Source organism: Notolepis coatsorum (genome assembly GCF_963971535.1).
Source record: "Notolepis coatsorum genome assembly, chromosome: 10".
Taxonomy (NCBI): Eukaryota; Metazoa; Chordata; class Actinopteri; order Aulopiformes; family Paralepididae; genus Notolepis; species Notolepis coatsorum.
The window spans coordinates 119,196,777-119,223,352 of record NC_140174.1 but is presented as its reverse complement, the minus strand read 5'-3'; the positions used below and the strand labels follow the sequence as shown (position 1 = coordinate 119,223,352).

The 26,576-nt window shown below is 43.5% G+C and overlaps 1 protein-coding gene across 1 annotated transcript; it reads right to left on the bottom strand.

Annotated features, from left to right (window-relative positions):
* On the bottom strand, positions 1-26,576 carry ppic (peptidylprolyl isomerase C; the record flags this gene model as incomplete). The annotated part of the gene is made up of 6 exons (XM_084323159.1): positions 1-129; positions 964-1,080; positions 4,928-4,995; positions 9,761-9,854; positions 14,726-14,839; positions 26,469-26,576. 6 exons carry the CDS (start codon positions 26,574-26,576, stop codon positions 1-3), a joined length of 630 nt encoding a protein of 209 aa, XP_084179285.1.

Sequence of the window (26,576 nt, the reverse complement as noted above, 5' to 3'; positions counted from 1 at the left end):
CTACCATCCCTCCACCTCCACGATGAAGGGCTCCTTGACGGAGATCCTCCCGCTGTTGACGATGACACACTCGGTGTACGGCAGGTTCCGGTCGTTGGTGTCCTGAAGCTCAATGGTGTGAACCACCGACTGTGTGGGGGAGGGGGGGGGTAGAGAGAGAGTGGGGGGGGGTTAGAGAGAGAGAGGAGAGGAGTTAGAGCGAGAGAGGAGAGGAGTTAGAGAGAGAGAGGAGAAGAGTTAGAGAGAGAGAGGAGAGGAGAAGAGTTAGAGAGAGAGAGGAGAGGAGTTAGAGAGAGAGGAGAGGAGTTAGAGAGAGAGAGGAGAGGAGTTAGAGAGAGAGAGGAGAGGAGTTAGAGAGAGAGAGAAGAGGAGAAGAGTTAGAGAGAGAGAAGAGGAGAAGAGTTAGAGAGAGAGAGAGGAGAGGAGAGGAGTTAGAGAGAGAGAGGAGAGGAGTTAGAGAGAGAGAGGAGAGGAGTTAGAGAGAGAGAGGAGAGGAGTTAGAGAGAGAGAGGAGAGGAGTTAGAGAGAGAGAGGAGAGGAGTTAGAGAGAGAGAGGAGAAGAGTTAGAGAGAGAGAGGAGAGGAGAAGAGTTAGAGAGAGAGAGGAGAGGAGAGGAGTTAGAGAGAGAGGAGAGGAGAGGAGTTAGAGAGAGAGAGGAGAGGAGTTAGAGAGAGAGAGGAGAGGAGTTAGAGAGAGAGAGAAGAGGAGTTAGAGAGAGAGGAGAGGAGAAGAGTTAGAGAGAGAGAAGAGGAGAGGAGTTAGAGAGAGAGAGGAGAGGAGAAGAGTTAGAGAGAGGAGAGGAGTTAGAGAGAGAGAGGAGAGGAGTTAGAGAGAGAGAGGAGAAGAGTTAAAGAGAGAGGAGTTAGAGAGACCGTGCGTGCGTGCGTTGTGTGTGTGTGCGTGTGTGCATGTGTGTGTGTGCGTCTGTGTGTGTGTGTGTGTATGTGTGTGCGGTCTACCCACCATGCCGTCCAGGACCTTCCCGAACACCACGTGTTTCCCGTCCAGCCAGGGAGCTCTGGCTGCGGTGACGAAAAACTGAGAGCCGTTGGTGTCTGCACCGGCGTTGGCCATACTCAACTGGAATGAGGAGATATTATATACCATATTATTAGGGCTGGGACTTTATCGCATTAATTTCAATTAATTAACTACAGAAAGAATAAAATAAAGTGTAAGAATGTTACCTTTCAAAGGAGACCAGACTCATGCATGTGCTATAATTATACAGTATAATAAATCGCAAATATATATATATAAAATATAAAATATATATGATATATGTCAGGTATTAAACTGTGTGGGTATCAAGCGAGAAAGACTGTCAGGCTTTAAAACTGTGTAGGACCCAGGCCTAGAACCGCGCCCTGAGAGAGGGAACTGCACCCTGAGAGAGGGAACTGCGCCCTGACCTGCACGGCTAAGACCTGGAGACACTGACCTGCACGGCTAAGACCTGGAGACACTGACCTGCACGGCTAAGACCTGGAGACACTGACCTGCACGGCTAAGACCTGGAGACACTGACCTGCACGGCTAAGACCTGGAGACACTGACCTGCTGGTTAAAACCTGGAGACACTGACCTGCCCGGCTAAGACCTGGAGACACTGACCTGCATGGCTAAGACCTGGAGACATTGACCTGCCTGGCTAAGACCTGGAGACACTGACCTGCACGGCTAAGACCTGGAGACACTGACCTGCCCGGCTAAGACCTGGAGACACTGACCTGCCCGGCTAAGACCTGGAGACACTGACCTGCCCGGCTAAGACCTGGAGACACTGGCCTGGTTCACAAGGAACTGCTCTGACTCACGCCTGGTTGACGACACCTGCCCCTGTTCTGACCCAGTCTGTCTGATTCTCCTGCACCCATGTACATTATGATTACCACCCCCGTGTATCGACCCCTGCCTGGATACTAGGGCTGTCTTAAATACTTCGAAGCTTCGTTCGATGGGCATGGGATTCGAATATGAAAATAAAATTCGATTATTAAAAAATATGCTTTTAAATGTTCCTTTGATGCAGTCAGAGCTTGGTAAAGCTGCATTCTCCCACTATGCTCCCTTTTTATGGAATACTTACTTACGCCTTTACCCCGTTTGGGGCATAGGCCGTCAACAAGGGTTTTCCAAGCATCCCGATCCTGAGCCAACCTCTCAAGCTGGCCCCAGGTGTGTCCCATCTTCTTGGCATCATCTTCCAAGTCTCAGCGCCAGGTGTTTCGTGGTCGGCCTCTTTCTTTTCCCTTGGGGGTTCCACCTGAGAGATTGTCTTGTGATGCTCAGGGATGGTTTATGGAGTGTATGGCCAATCCATCTCCAATGCTGTTGGAGAATCTCTTTCTCTGCTGGCTGTTGTTGTGTTCGTTGCCACAGGTCTTTATTGCTGATGGTGTTAGGCCAGCGAATCTGGAGGATTCGGCGCAGACAGGTGTTTAGGAAAAGTTGTAGTTTATTGGTTGTTGTGACAGTGGTCCTCCAGGTCTCAGCACCATAGAGTAGGACTGACTTCATGTTGGTGTTAAATATCCTGATCTTGGTTGTGATTGAAATGTCTCTTGAGCTCCAGATGTTTTTTAGTTGGAGAAAGGCTCCTCTGGCCTTGCCAATCCTGGCTCTCACATCAGCATCTGTTCCACCTTGCTTGTTAACCATGCTGCCCAGGTAGGTGAAGTTGTCTACCTCTTCCAACGCTTCTCCTTCCAGAATGATGGGTGATGTGTTGTCAGCATTGATTCTCATGACCTTGCTCTTCCCTCTGTGGATGTTAAGCCCAAGCCGAGTAGAGTTGTCAGCGATGGTACTGGTCTTTTCCTGCATCTGCTGCTGGGTGTGAGAGAGAAGGGCCAGGTCATCTGCAAAGTCGAGGTCTTCTAACTGCGTCCATAATGTCCATCGTATGCCATTTCGTTTCTCTGCCGTGGATTGCTTCATGACCCAGTCTATTGCCAGCAGGAACAGAAATGGTGACAACAAACAGCCCTGTCTCACTCCAGTTTTTATCTGGAAGGCGTCGGTGGGTTGACTGCCATGAATTACCCTGCAGGTCATCGCCTCATAGGAGTTCCTGATGATATTTCTGTACTTCTCTGGCACTCCGTAGTGTCTGAGTAGCTTCCAGAGGGTCTCTCTATTCACGCTGTCGAAAGCCTTTTCGTAGTCAATGAAATTAATGAATAGGGGTGAATTCCACTCCAATGACTGCTCCAGTATTATCCGCAGTGTTGCAATCTGGTCTGTGCAGGATCTGTTTTTGCGGAAGCCCGCCTGGTGGTCTCGTAGCTGTGGGTCGACGGCGTCCTTCATCCTGTCCAGTATAATCCTGTTGAATACTTTTCCTGGGATGGAGAGTAATGTGATCCCTCTGTAGTTTGCACATTGGCTCAGATCTCCTTTCTTCTGTATTTTGACGAGGTAGCCCTCCTTCCATTCTGATGGGATGTGTTCTTCTTCCCATATCTTCTTGAAGAGAGGATGGAGCATCTCTTCCATCGTCTCTATATCGGCCTTCAGTGCTTCTGCCGGAATACCGTCGGGTCCTGCAGTCTTGCCGTTCCTCAGCTTCTTGATGGCTTTGCGGATCTCTTCTTTTGTTGGCACGCTGCAGTCTATCAGCAGATCCCTGTCAGCTTGCTGGATGTCTGGTGGGTCCTGTGGTGCTGGTCTGTTAGCAGTTCCTCAAAATGTTCTACCCATCTTTCCTTTTGTCTTTCCTTTCTGATGATTGGCTGTCCATCTTTGTCCTTAACTGGTCTTTCTGGTTTACTAAACTTTCCTGACAGCTTCTTGGTGGTGTTATATAAGTCTTTCAAATGTCCATGTCTAGCTGCTTCTTTATGGAATACGCTGCAAGTAAAACTTTGTCTAGAGGCACTTCCTACTGTGAATGCTTTTAAAGGTATGCTACAATTAGCCCTTTATGAAACATGTAACTGTTTTACCTGATGCTATTGCTGATCTGATTATACTCCTTGCCACTGCACAAATGGCCTTCTGTATTTATATTTGAATTGTATGTTTTTTGTTTAATGCCCTGTTTTATGTTGAAACTTGTTGTGTGCCGTGTTGGTCAGGACTCCCTGGAAGAAGAGATCTTGTATCTCAATGGGACATTCCTGGATAAATAAAGGATAAATAAAATAAAAATAAAATATATGATTTTTTTTTTTTTTTTTTTGCTAAATCAACTCTGCCTCTCATTGTTAACTACAACAAGCAATGCCGTTTGTTATTTAAGATGAGGTCGGACTCAGCACTGACAGATTTGTGTTCATTGTGCTGCTTTTATAAAGCCTCAAATAACAGCTTACAATATTTCATGAAAGCAAGGTGTTTTGTTTGTCTAAGATTTAAAAAGGTTTAAACTTTACAGCACTGACAAAGTGCTGTACAAGTCCCAAAAATATATATATTTATACTTTTTTTTTTTTTTTTTTTTATCTCGAAGCTTCGAATTAAAATCTCGGCCCTGAACCTTTGAATTCCAAAAAAAAATTCGAAGGTCAACCCTACTGGATACTGACCATTATATTAAACGCACCCATATTGGGTTTGCACAAGTTCTGTCTACCATCACTCCTTGTCTGCATTGTGGGTTCCAATACACAACCGTGATAATATTGGTAAGCTTGGTAAACAGTCCTTAAAGCTTGAGATTCTCCCCTCTGTTGCAGAGTTTAAGACCTTGATCTCCAACCTTTGTCAATCAAGTTGTGTTTTAATTTGTTATCCTTACTTTTTGCCTCGTCTTGTTGTGTTATTGTTATGGTTAAATGTTTTGTTGCTTATTTCTGTATGTACTCAACGTGACTGTAAATGAGGGAAAGAGAGAGAGCAAGAGAGCGAGCAAGAGAGAGAGAGCAAGAGCAAGAGAGAGAGAGAGAGAGAGAGAGGGAGACAGAGAGAGAGATGGAGAGCTCACCCAGCCTGCACCCAGGTGCTTCAGACGGAAGTTCTCATCTGCAAACGTTGTCCCGTAGACACTACGACCTGGGAGAGAGAGAGAGAGAGAGAGAGAGAGAGGGGAGTTAGAGAGAGAGAGAGAGGGGCGGGGGGAGAGATGGAGGGGTTGCCTCTCTTTATGGATTGCTGTTAGGTCAACAAAACTTTGGCAGCATTGAGTGAATACAGCACTACATTCATCACTAATGGACACCACACAGAAAACCTAATAGGAGAGCAACTCCCCCACAGAGCTGGGTGTGTGTGTGAGAGAGAGAGAGAGAGAGAGAGAGAGGAGTTAGAGATAGAGGAGAGAGAGAGCGAGAGAGAGAGAGGAGTTAGAGAGAGGAGTTAGAGAAAGAGAGGGAGAGAGATAGGAGTGAGGGAGAGAGGAGTTAGAGAGAGAGAGAGAGAGAGGAGTGAGGAGTTAGAGAGAGGAGATAGAGAGAGAGGAGAGATGAGTGAGGAGTTAGAGAGAGAGGAGTTAGAGAGAGGAGTTAGAAAGAGAGGAGTTAGAGAGAGAGAGGATGAGTTGGAATCTCAATGGGTTGTTTTCACTCGCACCATTGTGTGTCCCAAATTGGAGTGCTTAGGGACACAAAATGACCAAAACAACACATCTGGGCCCCGTTCCCCGTACCTGGCTAACTGAGTTAGCCGGATAATTTTCAGCATAGCTTGACTTAAGCCAGACCTTTCCGTTCCCCGAAGTCGGATTTTCTAAATCACCATGGTAACAGATCAGAAAGTTTGAACCTGGTCGAGGGCAGGGTTTAGTTCAGTTAGCTGGATAACCTGCATGGCCACACCCTCGCAAAGAAATGCCAGCTCGCTTCCTGAAATATTTCTCACAGTCTAGATCCCATTATACCATTTTGAATTATGTTTTTGTGCTTCGTTTTCCTAGAGGGGGCTTTTGAAATGTATAATAATAGAACTAAATGCTGATAATAAATCATATTCAGCCTATAGATTTACTTTGTCCTAAATAAAATAATGCACGTCATATACGGCGCTCGGAGTCGCGATACACGCTGCATGTGGTTATTTTAATAACGGCACATTGCAAATGTGAATCCCGCGGGGATATTTTTAATGAATGAAACCTATCGGCCGTTTGGCTCTGATTAGTTTCATATATTCTCCGCTGTAGATTTGCTTAACGGAGCGCCCGGATTGTGTTTCATTCAAGCATAAAATTGAAGTGTCTATGCGTGGATTGTGGTCTTTGTGGATTATGAATTACGAGGAATCTGAGGATTGTTGAATTGTATCATCACTCACACGTTATTGTGATATTGTAACTGGGATTAAAATGTCTGAGATGCGCTGTTTGACGGATTTGAGCAATTGAATGAGCCGTTGACGTCACATTAATGCATTCGAGAATAAAGAGATAAAACTTCATTCAATTTTTTTTTTTAGAAACACGGGTCTCTTGTCCATTGATGGATATATAATAGATATATTTTGTCTGGCACAGTGGTGTAATGGTTAGTGCTCATTCCTGTCAAGCGGACGACCCGAGTTCGAAACCCAGTGTTTCTAATATAATTTTTTTTGGAATATAATATTAATGACTATACGCAAAAGTAGCCTAGTTTTAAGTTAAAATATTATAAATCTACATGCATTGAGTATGTCATTCTTTATATAGCTCTCAAAGTGCACCAAATTGAAGCATTTACATTGCAAAAAGAAAAAAAATATTAGAAAAAGGGGGGATTCGAACGCGGGTCGTCCGCGTGAGAGGTATAAGGACTAACTGTTCTGAAGGTCCAGATTAACACTGAAAGTCTGTGTTTATTATTTTGTATAACTTATATATTGTTTATATATATAAGATATATATCTTTACGTCATCTGTTTGCCTAACAGTACTTATCATTCGCCTTATTGTATATGTCCCATTCTTAACGCCGTAGGCGCCAGGCGCGCGCCCCCTCTAGACATGTTTCAGAACATGTTCAGACATGCCCGGTCAAGTGAGAGAGCGCATTGATCTGTATAGGTGAACAGGCTGAGTCCACAGGGAACTAAGATAGAGTGTGTTGGGGAGAAGACGTGCAGCAGCAGCATTAACAGGAAAACTAACAGAGTGAGAGAGAAGACGTCTGGTGCAGTTGTGCACAGACCGAGAGCAGTGTATCGTTATAGAGAGCCGCATGGCTAATTAGATACCACTATAATATTGTCGAGCCATTATTGGCACAGTATAGTGACTTGTGTAAGCGAAGTAACGTGGAGAGACTTATAGTTAAACCCAGCGACGTTCTGGACAGCGTTTCCGTTAGCCCGTAATTACCGGTATTTGACTGGCAAAATATGTTGAAGTCCGAATATTTAAATATCTCCGGTCATAATGTCCGGTGAAAATAATTTCTCTAAGCACAATTTTATTATTTGAATTGTATTAAAATAGGCTCAAATTAAATAGCCTATGCGATGAACGAAACAATCATTACATGTTGCTTCACGCTGATAAAGCGCGGATGGCGCCGCTCGGATGTGAATCTTTTTTTCTTTCTTTTTTTGAGCCTGTCTGGCCACCATAACGACAAACAGGTATATCAGGCCCGAGTGGAAAGTTTAATTATCCTGGCTGAGGTGCGACATTATATCCACATTTTCCAGTTCACTGATCCAGCCAGGGTTACCAGTGACACAGTTCATTCTGGAACCTCAGATCCCCGCTGATCATGGAGTTCTACAGTATCGCGTTGGATCCATACACGTATCGATTTTTTCGAATGGTGATCAGGAATTGGAATATACCAGTTGGATACCATCTGATGTCAGGTAAGGACTCTATGTTATCAGTGTTAGGATAATCAGAGTAAGTTTGATGAAGTTATAAGCTGTTTTGTGAAATGTCTTCTTTCGTTTTCACTAAAAGTCCGAGAGGAAATCAACGGGGCGATTATCCGCGCGCGGCCGTAATGTGCTTGCGTGCACGTATAATATAAAAATATTGATCATCTAGCGTTTATTTGAAAACGATTCATAAAAAGGCCGACGAATATCAACGTTGTGGAATATTCCACTAAAAGACGATTTTCATAGAATGCTCCAGAATGAGCTGTTTTTTATATCAAAACGGGGGCTTTTCTAACTGCTCTGAAACGGAAACGACGCGATAAACAGCCTTGACAGCACTGACTGGAAAATAGTCTTTGATAATGCGATGGGCAGATTAGACACATAGCCATAATTTAAAACATCGATTAGGCGATATTAACGTTAACATTGGCGCCGATGGTGGCATTCAGCTGGTAAAAAGGAAAACCAGGCTGACCGGCATTTCTCGAATATGTCCGGGGATAGAAATCTTGCAGGACAAACAGACCGGCACGAATATGTTCTAACGGAAACGCTGGTTCTGGACATAACTACTCATTGGAGACCGCCTGCGGGTTAGCTTCAAGTACAGACGGAGCTAACTAGCTATCATCTATGCCAACGGGCTTTTGGATTAATAGCTATTAACCCTGCCATCGGGCACTAGGAATACAAGGACCGGTCCGTACGAGACCCTTTCTCCCAGCGACGACAGGATTATCCCACCAGTCTACAGTTTCTCTGGAGCCGGAGCTCTAGAGAGAACCACCGTCTCCAGCCACCATCTTGCTTTTCCCTGTGCCGCCTCGCTTCGTCTCACTCCATTCAGAGCTCCACCGGTCGAGTATCCGTAGTATAGGAACTATCGTTACCTCTGACTTTGTTGCACTGACATTCTATTATTAAAAGAGAACCGTGATATATAATATGTATGTTGCTATGACTATTAAAATGCTTGTTCAACTTGTATCACTGTCCCCGCGCCGTTAATAGAGTGTCCGCCATTTTGTGTACTTATACTGTCTGGCCATTAACATATTCTTTAGCAGTGGTTTAATCTAACATATCTCAATACAGTCAGGGTTGTGTAGCCCCTTAGCTACACTAACCATTACACCACGGTGCCAGATAAATAAAATATCCATTATATATCCATTAATGGACAAGAGAGCCGTACGTCGGCCGTCTAATGAAGTTAGATTCACTGTTATCTGATGATGAACATGCGTCACTGGTATAAACCAAAGGTTAATCAATTCAATGCATATGGATTATGTCCGAAACAGATTAAAACCTGATTAATAGTGAAACTGTATAGCCGGCTCCAAGCCTCTGTTATTTCGGGGGTCGCGCCTTGAAAAATGTATTTATATATAAAGTACATGTTACCTAAGCCGAGCGCATACAGTGCAGATATCCTCATAAGCATCTATTAATTCTTATCAATTAGATACTCTTTGGGCTTGTTTTTATCCTTATTCTGAAAGAGTTGAACTAATTATTTTCGCTAGCAATATCTCATTTGATTATTCATTCCATAAGCCTACTGCCAGCAGGCACGTTTAAAGAAATATAATCTGATTGATTGGGGTAATGAGGGACTTAAAATTAGCCTATAGATTATGCATTTAACTTGTCGGCGAGGCTATTGAGCCGTACTGCATTGTACCCATTCTGCAATCTGTTAATAAAGTTTTAAATCAATCAATCAATCAATGCCGTTAGAAAATCAGGATTTCTGCGATCGACACCTGCTGTCTTTTCAGCTGAGGCGGCCGCGCGCAATTATCCTGAGTCTCAAGTCTGGTTCGAATGAACGAGACTGAATCAGCGTTCGAGGAACAGGAAAATCCCGGATTCAAACATCGGGTTAATTGAATCTGGATAATGGGACTCTTGATCGACTTAGTTGAACCAGGTACGGGGAATAGGGCCCTGGTCATTTATTGGGATCAACATCTGTCTCCTGACATACCTCCAGTTCCATCCCCAGCCGTGAAGTCTCCTCCTTGGATCATGAAGTCCTTAATCACTCGGTGGAACTTGCTGCCTTTATATCCATAGCCTTTCTGTGGGAACAACACAAGGTCTACAGCTTCAATCACCAGTGTAAGTTCATAGAGAGTGGGCTTTATAGGTTGTGATTGGAACGTCACAAGTTCGAATCCCCAACTGGGAAAATGTGGGTGCTGGAAGTGACAAATGAACACTAAGTACTCGGAAAGTGACGCGCACACGGACATGCTGCGCACGCGCTTCTGATTATACTCCGTGTTCGGTGTCCGGAAGCGCCGCGCCGAGTGCCCTTGTTTTGACAGCTGGCACATGCGCAGTCGGCACGCGCCTGAAGCGCGGTTTCTGCGCCTTACAAAATCTGGGCTACGCGCGGATGAGCGCGCCGACGAGAATTACACAAATGACGTCACGCGCACCAATGCACACGAGCGGATGAGACTAGCGGAAGCAAGTATGGATCGGACTTAACACCTTGACGCATCTGCTGTCGAGGTGCCCTTGAGCAAGGCATTTAAACCCCAGCTGCTCTCAGTAGCCCAACAGTGTCAGACTGTGGTTGTACTGGGCAGCTCCTAGTGGTCAACAGTGTCAGACTGTGGTTGTACTGGGCAGCTCCTAGTGGTCAACAGTGTCAGGCTGTGGCTGTACTGGGCAGCTCCTAGTGGTCAACAGTGTCAGACTGTGGTTGTACTGGGCAGCTCCTAGTGGTCAACAGTGTCAGACTGTGGTTGTACTGGGCAGCTCCTAGTGGTCAACAGTATCAGACTGTGGTTGTACTGGGCAGCTCCTAGTGGTCAACAGTGTCAGACTGTGGTTGTACTGGGCAGCTCCTAGTGGTCAACAGTGTCAGACTGGTTGTACCGGACAGCTCCTAGTGGTCAACAGTGTCAGACTGTGGTTGTACAGGGCAGCTCCTAGTGGTCAACAGTGTCAGACTGGTTGTACCGGACAGCTCCCAGGTATGAAGGCGTGGAACTGTGACCATTTGTGTTACCCTTCTCTAGAAGATTTGAAATAAAGGTTTAAAAATAAGATAATAATAATACAAATAACAAAAAAAAACAGCCACATCTTACTTACAACTAACAGAACGCTTGGCGGCATGATGACGGACACCTCAATACAACGACATATTGTTGACCAGTCTTTAACCCTTTCACTGCCACACTACAGAAGGTTTTAACCTTTCACTACCACACTACAGAAGGTAGGTTAACCCTTTGTTGTGTGGCAGTGAAAGGGTTAACCTTCTGTAGTGTGGTTGTGAAAAGGGTTAACCCTTTGTCGTGTGGCAGTGAAAGGGTTAACTTTCTGTATTATCGCCGTGAAAGAGTTAACCTTTTCATCTGTGGGGATTTTAACATTGATCTTTTAAATCCAAACAAACATAAAATGACTGAGGAATTCATCAACACATTGTATAGTTTGAGCCTTTATCCAAAAATCACAAGACCCAGCCGAATCACATCCCATTGTGCCACTCTGATAGACAATATATTTACGAACATTATAGAAAACAATACAGTGAGTGGATTACTAATAAATGTCATCAGCGACCATTTACCAGTTTTTACAGTTTATGACAACAACTACACAGAAAACAAGCAGGACAATAAACTACCATTTAAACGAGTAAGGACTGAAGAATCAATGAACGCTTTCAAAAATGATTTGCTACTACAAAATTGGGAGATAGTATATAAAGAGGAAGACACTGATAAAGCATATGAAACATTCTTATCTATATTTAACTTATTATATCACAAACATTGTCCAATAAAAGAATATAGCAGTAAACATAAACACTCAGACAGCCCATGGATCATAAGGGGATTACAGAATGCATGTAAAAAGAAAAAATACACTATATAGAGAATTTATAAAACATAGAACTAAAGAAGCAGAAAATAAATATAAGAAATATAAAAATAAGTTGACTAATATTATGAGAAGATGTAAGAAGGATCATTATAGTAGAATATTAGATAACAACAAATATAATATTAAAGGTGTTTGGAATATATAAAATGGTATCATCAGGAATGGAATGGATCAAGACAAATAAACTATCCTCAGTATTTTATGGAAAATGATCAAACTATTAGCAATATGGATGATGTGGTTAACAACTTTAATAATTTTCTTGTAAATATTGGACCAGAATTAGCGGGAAAAATCCCAGATCCAGTGACTCCTGAAGATATAAAAGACAATTATATTGAAAGAAATCCTAGTTCAATGTTTCTGGAAGCGGTAGATGAAAATGAAATTATAGAAACTACTAATAAATGTAAAAACAAGACATCTACAGACAGTAATGAAATAGATATGAAAATAGTAAAAAAAAAAAACATTCGTGGGATTTCAAAACCACTCACGCACATCTGCAATTTATCATTAAAAACTGGTCGATTTCGGAATAAAATGAAAATAGCAAAAGTCATACCTCTGTTCAAGACTGGAGATAAACACCACTTCACAAATTATAGGCCTGTTTCTCTACTTCCTCAGTTTTCAAAAATATTAGAAAAACTCTTCAACAACAGATTAGATAAATTCATTGATAAACATAATTTACTCACCAATAGCCAGTATGGATCAGTGCATGTGAGCGGATCGGAGTGTGAGCGGCGCGGGGCGCGGAGCGGCCGGTTTTGACGTGAGCGAGGAGTGGGTTTTAAAATGAGTCGGCGCGACGTCCGGAGCGAGAGTTCTCCTCCGCTCCAATCCACTCCAGGCCGCTCACAGTGGTTTAACACTGATGTAATATATACATGCAGTACAATGCCAAAGCAACAGATGGCGATGTACAAACATGAAGGCCATTTTCAACCAATGAGAAGGGTGAACCTGTGATAGGCTGTTCGTTCAGGCTTTGTCACTGTAGAGACGCCCACACTCAGTCCAGTTAGAAAAAGTATCGACGCCATTGTTGTTGACGTTAGCTTACATGCTAACGTTAATGGCAGCGACCATAGCATTGTGGCTCGGCTAGCCTATCATCGCTTAATAGAGATAGTGAATGGATAAACAACGTTATTTAACATTGCAGAATGGCTACAATTACAATGCGGCTCAATACAAACAATTGTTAAGGGGCCCAGGGGGTGTAGACTGTTGTAGTTTGAGCTCATTTACACCATGCTCCAAAAAAAGAAGAAAAAAAACTGCCGAGCAATCTGGCGCGGGGAGCGGGGAGCGCTCGATTCAAGGTGAGCGGGGAGCGAGCGGAGAGCGACTTGGGGGCGGGGTCAACATGAGTGATTAGCGGAGCGGACCAAGCTTTAAAGAGCGAAGAGCGGATTTCTCGGCCGCGCCGATCCACTCACGTGGTCTGGTATGGATTCAGAACACACCGGTCAACATCACTAGCATTAATAGAACTCATTGAAAAAATCACAAATTCCATAGATCAAAAAAAAACATGTAGCTGGAGTATTCATTGACCTAAAAAAAAGCATTTGATACTATTAATCATGATATATTAATCAGGAAATTGGAGAGATATGGGATCAGGGGGGTAGTATTGGACTGGGTGAGAAGCTATCTAAATAAAAGACAACAATTTGTGACAATGAGAGATTATAAATCTGAATGTTTGGACATTGCTTGTGGTGTCCCCCAGGGGTCAGTGTTGGGTCCAAAACTGTTCATCTTGTACATTAACGAGATATGTAAAGTATCCAATATATTTAAATGTATTTTATTTGCGGATGACACTAATCTTTTTTTTTCTGGTGAGAATGTCCAGCAGCTTTTAGAGGTCATCACATCTGAAATGAAGAAATTGAAGGAATGGTTTGATAGAAACAAATTATCATTGAACTTGAGCAAAACTAAAATTATGTTGTTTGGAAACTGTAGATTGGATACTCAGGTACAAGTTAAAATAAATGTAATTATTGAAAGAGTTTATGAAAAAAAATTCCTAGGTGTAATAATAGACCATAAAATCTGTTGGAAACCTCACATAAAACATGTCCAATCTAAACTCTCACAAAGCATTTCAGTCATGAGTAAAGTAAAGCACATTCTGGATAGAAAATCACTCTACATTCTCTACTGTTCACTAGTTTTACCATATTTAAATTACTGTGCTGAAGTCTGGGGAAACAATAATAAGTCTACACTACAACCACTTTTTATACTCCAAAAAAGGGCCATAAGGATAGTTCACATTGCAGGTTATCGTGATCACACTAACATATTGTTTTTGGAGTCAAAGACATTGAAGTTAAATGATCTTGTGGAATTTAAACGGCACAATTAATGTATAAAGCAAAAAGTCATGCACTTCCAAGAAACATTCAAGAATTGTTCTTTGATAGGGAGGGGGGTTATAATCTGAGGGGAGAACTCAATTTAAAAGTTCTTAGTGTACGCACTACCATGAGAAGACACTGCATCTCGATATGTGGAGTGAAACTGTGAAACAGTCTAAATGTGGTGCTAAAGCAATGTCCAAACATGAGACAATTCAAACTGAGGTATAAGGAAATTATGTTCACAAGGTACAGGGATGAGGAAGGGACTTGATATTCACGGGTGTTTACATTTTTATTTTATTTCTTTCATGTTTTACATATATCGTTATTTTAATTTCTTTTGCATAATATATATATATATATATTTTTTTTTATGTTTTAAAATTGTACACTCATTTGAGTAGTGGAAAAGGGGTAGGATTAAATAAGTGTATACTTCTTCCTACTCCTTTTCGAACATGTAGATTGAGTTGCGTTTTGCTTTTGTTATTGTTTGTTTGTATTCATTGCATGTTCGAAATAAAGATTTCAAATCAAATCAACCCTTTGGTAGTGTGGCAATGAAAGGGTTCAAACAAAGTAAAGAATAGTACTATGTGTGTGTGTCTGTGTATGTGTATGTGTGTATGTGTGTGTGTGTGTGTGTGTGTGAGACCTACTTCTCCGGTTGCCAGGGCGACAAAGTTGTTGACAGTTATAGGGACCACTTCCCCAAACAGACCGATGACGATCCTCCCTACCTCATGACCCGCCACTGTGATGTCGAAGAATACCTAGAGAGAGGGAGAGAGGAGAGAGAGAGAGAGAGAGATAAAGAGACACACATGGAGAGAGAAAGAGAGAGAGAGAGAGAGCGAGAGAGAGCGAGAGCGAGAGAGAGAGAGAGAGAGATAAAGAGACACACATGGAGAGAGAGAGAGAGAGAGATAGAGAGAGCGAGAGCGAGAGAGAGATAAAGAGACACACATGGAGAGAGAGAGAGAGAGAGAGAGAGAGAGAGCTAAACTAGCTAAACCAAACGGAATTGGATAAAAGAGAAATCGGAAGAGAAAGAGAAAGCGGTAGACACAATGACTATTACCTCCTCGACGGCTCAGAGCAGAAACATCTGGCCATTGGAACCGCAGCTATCCACTGGTTCCTAACGGCAAATCCGGAGCGGAAGAAAATGCCCCCAGCAGGTAAACTAGATCGAAGGACGATAATCATCCTTTATCTACTCCTTGCAGGAGATATTAAATTAAACCCGGGCCCGGTTACACGACTACAACAGAAAGTGATAAATCAGAGGCTCCCACAAATAGTGACGACTACCGTCGCGATCAACAATAATGACAACAACATCCTTTTCAACGACAACAACATCCTACCACCGTCGTCGGGTGCCTACATTCCACCCGACACCGGAGCAGTGACGACTGCCGTCGCGATCAACTACAACAACAACATCCTTTTCTACTCCCTGTACCAGGGTTAGAAATTAACATTTTTTTTCAAGGGCTTTTTTTGCCCCCCTTAATTGATTTTCGGGGGCTTTTTTTTGTATTTCGGGGGCACTGAATTTTTATGATAAACGGTAGGGGTGGGACGGTTCACAAAATGGAAGGTTTGGTTCATATCACGAATTTGGGGTCACGGTTTTCAGTTCGATATACGTTAATTTTTATTAAAAGAAATTTAACACTCAAATCTAAAAGTCAAGATAGACTGCGCTCACAAATTATAACACTGGGTGCTGAAATCCCGTCGAGTATAATAGAAAAAGAAAGCAATACGCTTGGACCAGCACTCACAGATTTTGGTATATTTAATGGCAGCCTGAAACAAACATGTTTCGGAACATAATCGTTCCGAAACATGTTTGTTTCAGGCTGCCATTAAATATACCAAAATCTGTGAGTGCTGGTCCAAGCGTATTGCTTTCTTTTTCTATAACACTCAAATCTAAACATGTTTCTCATTTATTAAAAATAAAATAAAAGGTTTACAGTGTTTACAGCCTTAAATAATGTTTGGCACACAAAGACCGAACTGACTGAAAAATATAGGCTACATTTGTCAAAGTATTAATTTAGTGCAAACAAACAATATGCTCAGCCAGCACTAGACTTTCCTTTCTTTAATTAATATAAACACACAAAAACAATGTCAACCATGTTTAAATTCCCTGCTTGTCAGTTCTTAATGGAAAGATTCGTTTTCTGCTTGAAATTATTATGTTTCTGTCTACATATATTTAGACTAACATTATTTAAATATTGAGTGCAACTGTGGTGGATTACGTAATTCGGTGAGTTGGAACTATCTATGGGTTGGCGCCGGGTCCCCACGGACATTTTAGCGTGTGGCACCGCCACCTTCAGCTCCGGTCACGTTAGGAGCAGTTCATAACGTCAACAAGCAGCGCGAAAGCGGCAATAGTCCCGGTTGGAGTTAGTAAAACACAGTTGTATGTTAGCCTTCTTGGATGTTGAATAAACGCCTATCATTGTCTTTAAACACCCCGCCTCTCAGACTCCCATTTCCTCCTCTGCTACAGTAGCTAGTAGCTACGGTGTTAGCTGTTGTTGTGAAGGGCTAGCTAGCTAACAGCTACAAACATTGTACAAACTGCTAACGCTATGGCAAGATGTGTGTAGGCCTATGTAATGTTAATGGCTATGTTTTTAAAGTCGTAATGAAGATTGATTTATATTGTGCGTGCCATTTTTACACAAACTGACTAGCACCTGGCTGCTGCTGCAGCCAGTGCAGAACACCGGCTCCGCCAAATGATTTTTTTTATTTGCGCGTCATCTGAACCGTATACGATACACAGACGCTCCATTACCGGATAAATATATATATATAATTAGTAAACTGTCGGGGGCATTAAGTGCCCCCCTTAACTGATTTTCGAGGGCATTTTATCCATTTTCAAGGGCATTATGCCCCAAGCCCCCGTTAATTTCGAACCCTGCCCTGTACACACATGACTGCGTAGCACAGCGGAACAACAACACCATCATCAAATTTGCTGATGACACAGTAGTGGTGGGCCTGATCTCTGCCAACGACGAAAGGGCCTACCTGGAAGAGGTAGAGAACCTGTCACAGTGGTGTCAGGAGAACTGCCTCTCCCTGAACGTCAGCAAAACAAAAGAGATGATTGTGGACTTCAGGAGGTCGGGGGTCAAGGACTACAGCCCCCTCAACATCGACGGGGCACCGGTTGAGAGAGTGAACAGTTTCAAGTACCTCGGAGCCCACATATCCGAGGACTTGACATGGACCACACACATTGACAGTGTTGTGAAGAAGGCACAACAACGCCTCTACTTCCTCAGGCGCCTAAGGAAGTTCCAAGTCAGTCAGAAGATCCTTAGGAACTTCTACTCATGTACAATAGAGAGCATCCTGACCGGCAACATCACCTCCTGGTTTGGGAATAGCACTGCACAAGACCGTAGCAGACTACAAAGAGTGACACGTTCAGCCGAACGCACAATTGGAGGGGGGCTTCCCACCCTCCAGAACATTTACAACAAGCGGTGCAAGGGGAAGGCTAAGAGAATTATTAAGGACTCGAGCCTCTTTGAACAACTGCCTCTTTGAACTGCCTCTTTGAACTGCTGCGGTCAGGCAAGCGATACCGGAGTCTTAAGGCGAGCACAGAAAGACTCAGAAGAAGCTTCTATCCCCAGGCCATCAGGCTGCTAAACGAACAATAATCACTATGCAACAACCATCAAATGCACACAGCACACACACCCACACGCACACACTCACTCAAACAAACAACACACTGCAGCACCCACTCTCCACACTTTAGATCACACAAACACACTTACACTTTATATTTATTGATAAAGGATTTGCACTACAACTCGTACACCTACTGTGAATTGTACCTAAATTGCACCTCGTCCCATTTCTCCATTTCTGCCTTGCACTATATAGTATTGTATATTAGTACACTGCACAGTATTGTATATTGTATGGTAACTACGTCTATTCTGCATCGAACATTGTACATATGTCTAAACTGAACACTGTGACCTCATTTTTTTTTCTTCTAATTTTACTATGTCATTTTATTTCATACTTATCTTGTCTTGCACAGTCTCTGGAGCGCAACAGTAAGAAGCATTTTGTATAAAAGTATTCTGTACTTCTGTATGACAACTATTAAAGAAACTTGAAACTTGAACTTGAAACAACGACAACAACATCCTACCTCCGGCGTCGGGTGCCTACATTCCACCCGACACCGGAGCAATCAACACATCAGACGCCGCAGAGGAACACACGGGAGGACAAGACGAGACCCTGCCCTTCCCCCACCGAAGGCCACCCGGTCAGCGAGTCATCACCACAGGGAGCCGGCGGGATGGAATCAACGCAGCCCCCTGCCCCCTCCCCACGGAATTTCACCACCCGGGCATCAAGACGGAATCAACACAGACGCTAGCAGATGAACCAGGACATGACAAAGAATCACACCCACCCCCCCCCCCCCCCCCTCCCACACACGGACCAAATAATAACAACACAGCCCTTCCCCCCACCCCCCCCCCCCACGTTGCGGGACACCCACCCTGATCAAAGGATCCCCCCCCCAGACATCACAGAGCCTCCCCCCCCTCCCCACAGAAGAAGAACCCTACCTTTTTCTCAAGGATATAGGCAACACAGCAAATAAAAACGGACTAGACACAAACTGGCAGAAATAAGACAGCATTTCATTAGCGGTAAGGTAAACATTCTATGTTTCCCTGAAACTAAACTGGATTCATCAATAACAGACCCGGAAATAGAATTGGAGGGCTATTCAATAGTCCGTAATGACAGGAATAGGCATGGAGGTGGTGTCTGTATGTACATTCATAAAGACACCAAATTCATTAACCGTACGGACCTAGATCATGAGGCTATTGAAACTGTTTTTGTAGAAATTCTATTTGAAAGGGCTAAATCTGTTCTAGTCGGCACAATTTACAGACCGCCAGACCAAAATGGCTTTTATGATGTGTTGGATGCGTGCTTAGCTGGAGCTGAGGATGCAGAAAATATTCTTATTGGGGATTGGAATACGGATATGCAACAAAAAGATGCACCCGTCTTCAAATCCTTCAATAGGTTTTGTGATCTGCACGGCCTCAGCCAGCTAATCACCCAACCCACACGTGTATGTGAGTCAACTCAGACCAGGGTTTGAAATTAACGGGGGCTTGTGGCATAATGCCCTTGAAAATGGACAAAATGCCCTCGAAAATCAGTTAAGGGGGGCACTTAATGCCCCCGACAGTTTACTAATTATATATATATTTATCCGGTAATGGAGCGTCTGTGTATCGTACGGTTCAGATGACGCGCAAATACAAAAAATTATTTGGCGGAGCCGGTGTTCTGCACTGGCTACAGGCAGCAGCAGCAGCAGCACTGGAGCCCAATAGGGTCCAGCTGCAGCCAGGTGCTAGTCAGTTTGTGTAAAAATGGCACGCACAATATAAATCAATCTTCATTACGACTTTAAAAACATAGCCATTAACATTACATAGGCATACACACATCTTGCCATAGCGTTAGCAGTTTGTACAAAACAACGCACGTTTTAACTATGGCAGCCCGACGCAGCCCGCAAGCTAATACTGTACAGTCAATGAAATGTCACCGTAGCTACTACTAGCTACTGTAGCAGAGGAGGAAATGGGAGTCTGAGAGGTGGGGTGTTTAAAGACAATGATAGGCGTTTATTCAACATCCAAGAAGGCTAACATACAACTGTGTTTTACTAACTCCAACCGGGACTATTACCGCTGTCCCACTGCATGTTGATGCTATAGATATCTATGGTTATGAACTCCTCCTAACGTTACCGGAGCTGAAGGTGCCACACGCTAAAATGTCCGTGGGGACCCGCACCAACCCATAGATAGTTCCAACTCACCGAATTACGTAATCCACCACAGTTGCACTCAATATTTAAATAATGTTAGTCTAAATAAATGTAGACAGAAACATAATAATTTCAAGCAGAAAACGAATCTTTCCATTAAGAACTGACAATCAGGGAATTTAAACATGGTTGACATTGTTTTTGTGTGTTTATATTAAAGAAAGGAAAGTCTAGTGCTGGCTGAGCATATTGTTTGTTTGCACTAAGTTAATACTTTGACAATATATTTTTCAGTCAGTTCGGTCTTTGTGTGCCAAACATTATTTAAGGCTGTAAACACTGTAAACCTTTTATTTTATTTTTAATAAATGAGAAGCATGTTTAGATTTAAGTGTTAAATTTTTTTTTAATAAAAATTAACGTATATCGAACTGAAAACCGTGACCCCAAAATCGTGATACGAACCAAACCGTCCATTTTGTGAACCGTCCCACCCCTACCGTTTATCATAAAAATCCAGTGCCCCCGAAATACAAAAAAAAGCCCCCGAAAATCAATTAAGGGGGGCAAAAAAAGCCCTTGAAATTTTTTTTTAATTTCTAACCCTGACTCAGACTACCATTGACCTCATCCTGACCTCTGACAAGTCCAAGATCTCCAATAAAGGGGTTATAGCATGCGGGTTAAGTGATCATTATATGATATTCTGTACCCGCAAAAAGCTAAAACAAAAGGCTGGCTGTCACAAAACAGTCACATCTAGAGACCTCAAAACCTACTCTAGCGAGGCCTTTAACCTTGAACTGGAGAGTCTGGACTGGTCAGATGAGCTCAATGGTACACTGGTTGAAGAAACATGGCTTGGTTTCAAAACCAAATTTTCAACAATACTAAACAAGAACCACCAGGGTAAAAAATTGCGCTGAACCGTGGATGCACACTGAAATACTGACCGCTATGAAAACCAGAGACAAAAAATGCTCCGAGTTTCGTAAAAGTCCGTCAAAGCTTACCAAAAGCACGAGCAGTGAACTCCAAGCCCACAGGACTGAACTCAAACTGGAAAGAAACAGACTAAGAAATGACGTAAACTCCATGATCAAAACAGCAAATAAAATGTCATCAATGACAAAACCGAGGAAAACAAAAACAAACCATGTGAACTTTGGAAATTACTCAATAACCAACTAGGCTGCAGTAAAAAACTTAAAACCAGATTCTCAAACATAAACATAAAGACGGACAACACACTCATCACAGACAGGCTGGATGTAGCCAATTACTTAAACAGTTTCTTCACAAACATAGCCACAACACTGGTAAACAAACTACCCTCCCACTCAGGGCAGTATGGGGTAGAACACATACTGTAGTAGCATACTACAAGAACCTAGGGGTCCACAAAGACGATTTCAAACTGGAAATGGTAACAACAGATGAGGTACTCAAAAAACTGAGTGCCCTCCAACCTAACAAGGCCACTGGCCATGACAACATCCCCTCCAAATTCCTCAGAGACTCAGCAGCCGCCATCACCCCAGTCATCACACACATAATAAACCTCTCCATAAAACAGGGACACGCCTCCAAGGACTTCAAAATTGCGAGAGTAACACCCCTGCACAAAAAAGGCAGTAAATTAGACCCTGGCAACTACCGCCCTGTTTCTATCCTTACCTCCATCTCGAAAGTCATGGAACATTTTTTATACGAACAGGTCGAAAAATACCTCGCGGAAAGAAATCTAATCTACGAATTCCAATCTGGCTTCAGAACATCCCACTCCACTGACACATGCCTTCTCTATTTAAACAACCACATCAAACAAGAGGTGGACGCGGGCAAATTCTGCGGCATGGTCATGCTGGACCTACAAAAGGCCTTCGACACTGTCAATCACACCATTCTTTAGCTTGTCAATCAGTGAGCTGGATGCAATCCTACCTGGAGGGGAGAGAGCAGATGGTGGAGGTAAACGGTACCCTATCCCCCCCCTCACAGTGAGCTGTGGTGTTCCACAAGGAAGCATACTAGGTCCGCTACTGTTCCTAATTAATGCAAATGACATGTCGTCAGCTTGTGACTGCAACTTGTTCCTGTTTGCGGACGACTCAGCCCTGCTGGTCTCTGACAAGAACAAGTTACAGGTTGAAAAAACCCTCAGCTCAAAACTAGGCAAAATCTGCATATGGCTCACTGATAACAAACTATCATTACACATGGGCAAAACAGAGTCCATTCTCTTCGGTTCAAATAACAAACTCAGCAAGACCGACGGCTTCTCAGTTACAGTGGGTGACAATATTGTCACAAGGAAAGAAGATATTACCTACCTGGGTTCCATCCTAGAGGCAAATCTTTCCTGTGACAAAATGGCATCCAATGTAATAAAAAAAAGTCAACCAACGAACACGATTCTTGTACCGGATCTCCTCACTGGTAAACAAGAATACCCTGAAGACTCTGGCAGGAGCACTCATTCAAGGGTACTACGACTATGCTTGCACCTCATGGTACCAAAGCACCTCAAAGGCGCTAAAAACAAAATTACAAACATCTCAAAACAAACTGGTCAGACTACTGCTTGACCTTACTCCTAGAACCCACCTCACCCCTGCCCACTTTGACAACCTAGGATGGCTTAGAGTAGACGACAGAGTACAGCAACTTGCAATGGGCCTGGTCTACAAGATACACTACACGACCAAGGTACCCATGTACATGTCAAAATACTTCCCAAAGGTCAGTGAATACCACGATCACAACACCAGAGAGAGCTCCACAAATCATGTTAAACCCAGATTCGGCTCAAACAAGGGACTAAACACGTTTAGCAATTATGCCACATCAATGTGGAACGCCCTACCCAAAGCTGTAAAGTAATGTGAATCACTACCCACTTTCAAAAACACTCAAAAAACACCTACGGGAGACTGCAATTCGAAACTGGCCCCTGTAAATGTCCTAACACAACCCCCCCCCAATGTACAGTAAATGACCAAGTATGGTCTTGTCAATATTCCAATGTACAGTTTTGCTTGTTCAGTTGTACAGTGTCACCCACCCGCCCCTCCTACCCCCCCCACCTACCCAACCTCCTCCAATGTACAGTTTCTACGTCAAATGTATATACTCTCTTTTCTGGACTCTTTTTGTATCACAAACAGTACTGTATTTGCAAATCTGGTATGTCATAAATGTATAGATGTAGCAGTACTGTCTATCTGTATGTCATGTACGTCATATATGTTATGATGAATTGAAAATGGGGGACCCTGATGTAAACAAGATGAAAGTCTTTCTCTGGTCTGCATCCCCTTAACAATTGTATGTATTGAGCTATACTGTACTGTACCCCATTCTGCAATCTGTTAATAAAGTTTTCAATCAATCAATCAGAGATAAAGAGACACACATGGGAGAGAGAGAGAGAGAGAGATAAAGAGACTCACATGGAGAGAGAGAGAGATAAGAGAGAGAGAGAGAGAGAGAGAGAGATAAAGAGACACACATGGAGAGAGAGAGAGAAAGACACACATGGAGAGAGAGAGAGAGAGAGAGAGAGAGAGAGAGAGACACACATGGAGAGAGAGAGATAAAGAGACACACATGGAGAGAGAGAGAGAGAGAGAGAGAGAGAGATAAAGAGACACACATGGGAGAGAGAGAGATAAAGAGACACACATGGAGAGAGAGAGAGAGAGAGAGAGAGATAAAGAGACACACATGGAGAGAGAGAGAGAGAGAGAGATAAAGAGACACACATGGGAGAGAGAGAGATAAAGAGACACACATGGAGAGAGAGAGAGAGAGATAAAGAGACACACATGGAGAGAGAGAGAGAGAGAGAGAGAGCGATAAAGAGACACACATGGGAGAGAGAGAGAGATAAAGAGACACACATGGAGAGAGAGAGAGAGAGAGAGATAAAGAGACACACATGGAGAGAGAGAGATGAAGAGACACACATGGAGAGAGAGAGAGATAAAGAGACACACATGGAGAGAGAGAGAGAGAGAGAGAGAGATAAAGAGACACACATGGAGAGAGAAAGAGAGAGGGGGGTGAGGGAGAGAGAGCGAGAGAGGGGGGGGGGTCTGTTTTAGTTCACTATGTCAAAACATACCAGAGTACATACGACATACACACAAACACAGGGACGCGGCAAGTAGGAGTGCGGCGGGGGCTGCAGCACCCCCTGCTGGCGGGGAGTGTAACTGCAACTGCAAGGTTGTTTTGGCTTTTATTCCATTGTAACCGAGGCTACTCAATGTCACAGAGCGGAGCGGCACTGCAGATTTACCCTACTCTTGGAATTCATTGCCAGATCCTCATAGGGGCGCTGTCTCGATAATTCAGTGTTATTAACAGCGTGTAGCCGACGCATGAACCGGTTGGGATTCGAATAGACGCGGCCTGGAATCGTCAACGCTTAACTGGAAATCCGTTTGTAAAAAAAAATAGACGCAGCCTGGAATAGTTTTGGGACGCTGAATTCGCAGTAAAGGAATATATCTGCGGTTTCCCTGGCGTGAACAAGCCAGCAGAACTATCCGAGCCCCCGGGAGGGTGGTCGAAGACCTTTTGCATGTCGGCGATCATGTATGCGGGGAACGAATTGCAGAGGGAGGGCGCAACAGGTGGGGTAAGCTGGGCTGTGATGTGTGCATCAAAACGGTTACATTGTTTGTCTCGCACGCTCCGCAGAGCTGAGCGTGAGAGCGCAGAGTTGGGCAGCAGTCTCCTCTAGTGAACGAGAGTGTTGGTTTGTGGTAAACCTATGACGTTATTATTATATCACTTATCTCAGCACCCCCTCATAACACGTTTCAGACCCTGTTGAACTATCGCTCTAGCCTCTGACTCAATAGTATCCATCTGCAGAACGTCAGCCCCAGCACTCTCAGGCCCCACCCATGCTGAATGTGATTTGACCAAAGCAGAGTATACACACAGACAGTGGAGCTGTTTGCAGATAGCGAGCATTTTGACGTGTTGCATGGTGGCGATGTCTCGCAGACAATACAACTACAAGTATAATTATATAATATATATATTTTATTAAAAAAAATTATATATATAAAAAAAATTATAATAATAATCAAAAACTATCGATATCTCAGCACCCCCACTTCCTGTGGACTTCCCGCGTCCCTGCACAAACATACAGTTCTGATATCGTTCAGTTTTCAATCAATCAGAGATAAAGAGACACACATGGGAGAGAGATAGATAAAGAGACACACATGGGAGAGAGAGAGAGAGAGATAAAGAGACACACATGGAGAGAGAGATAAAGAGACACACATGGAGAGAGAGAGAGAGATAAAGAGACACACATGGAGAGAGAGAGAGAGATAAAGAGACACACATGGAGAGAGAGAGAGAGAGAGAGAGAGATAAAGAGACACACATGGAGAGAGAGAGAGAGAGAGAGAGAGAGAGAGAGAGAGAGAGAGAGAGAGAGAGATAAAGAGACACACATGGAGAGAGAGAGAGAGAGAGAGAGAGAGAGAGAGAGAGAGAGAGAGAGGAGATAAAGAGACACATGGAGAGAGAGAGAGAGATAAATAGACACACATGGAGGAGAGATAGAGATAAGAGACACACATGGAGAGAGAGAGAGAGAGAGAGAGAGAGAGAGAGAGATAAAGAGACACACATGGAGGAGAGAGAGAGAGAGAGAGAGAGAGGTCTGTTTTAGTTCACTATGTCAAAACATACCAGAGTACATACGACATACACACAAACATACAGTTCTGATATCGTTCATAGTGCACACACACACACAGAATTGAATTGAATGAATTAACAATTGTGTGTGCCGTACTGTATTGTACCCATTCTGCAATCTGTTAAATAAAGTTCATTTATTCACTCACTCACTCACACACACACACACACACACACACACACACACACACACACACAGTAGGCTAGCCATAGCATGATCATTCATAGTATCTCTATCATTAGCCTCGCTGGTGTTTAATGTTTTCTCCATAATAAAAGGCAGGTGCCACTGTTTTTCTTTTTAGGCAAATTTGCACTTCGGTCTGTGTTATCTGACTAGTCGTATATGATGACCACCGACCGTTATCATTGGACCAACTAACTGGCCCTGTGTGTGTCCCAACTCCTAAACCTAAATTAAATGTAATCCCAGTAGCCTATAATATTATTAGCATGCAAGTCAGGTGCCATCGGGGTGAATGGCCTGGCTTGCGGGTATAACCTGCATTGCGCTTTTCTGTTTTGCTGATATGTCCTGATACACTACAGGGCCTCCTCGCTGTGAAACGACACGTAGACTATACCCTACTACTAGCATGTGTGTCGTTTCCTCCAGATGTCCCGGAGAGATACATGCTGCTAGATATCCAGCCTATGTGTTCCCACGCACACCGGCGAGAGACGCGCGTAATAATAGCTCCACCAAAAGATGACAACAAGACGCTCCGAATCCGAGACAGTGAGAGAGTGCGGTGTATATGTAAATGTAATGTAACGGGAAGACTACCCACCTTTTCGGTCACTTTGGGTCCGGCACGTCCTCGCGAACACGCCGCGTTCTGCGGGAAAGCGATGGCCAGGATGACCAACGCGGACAGTATCGTCTGCAGTAGCTCCAT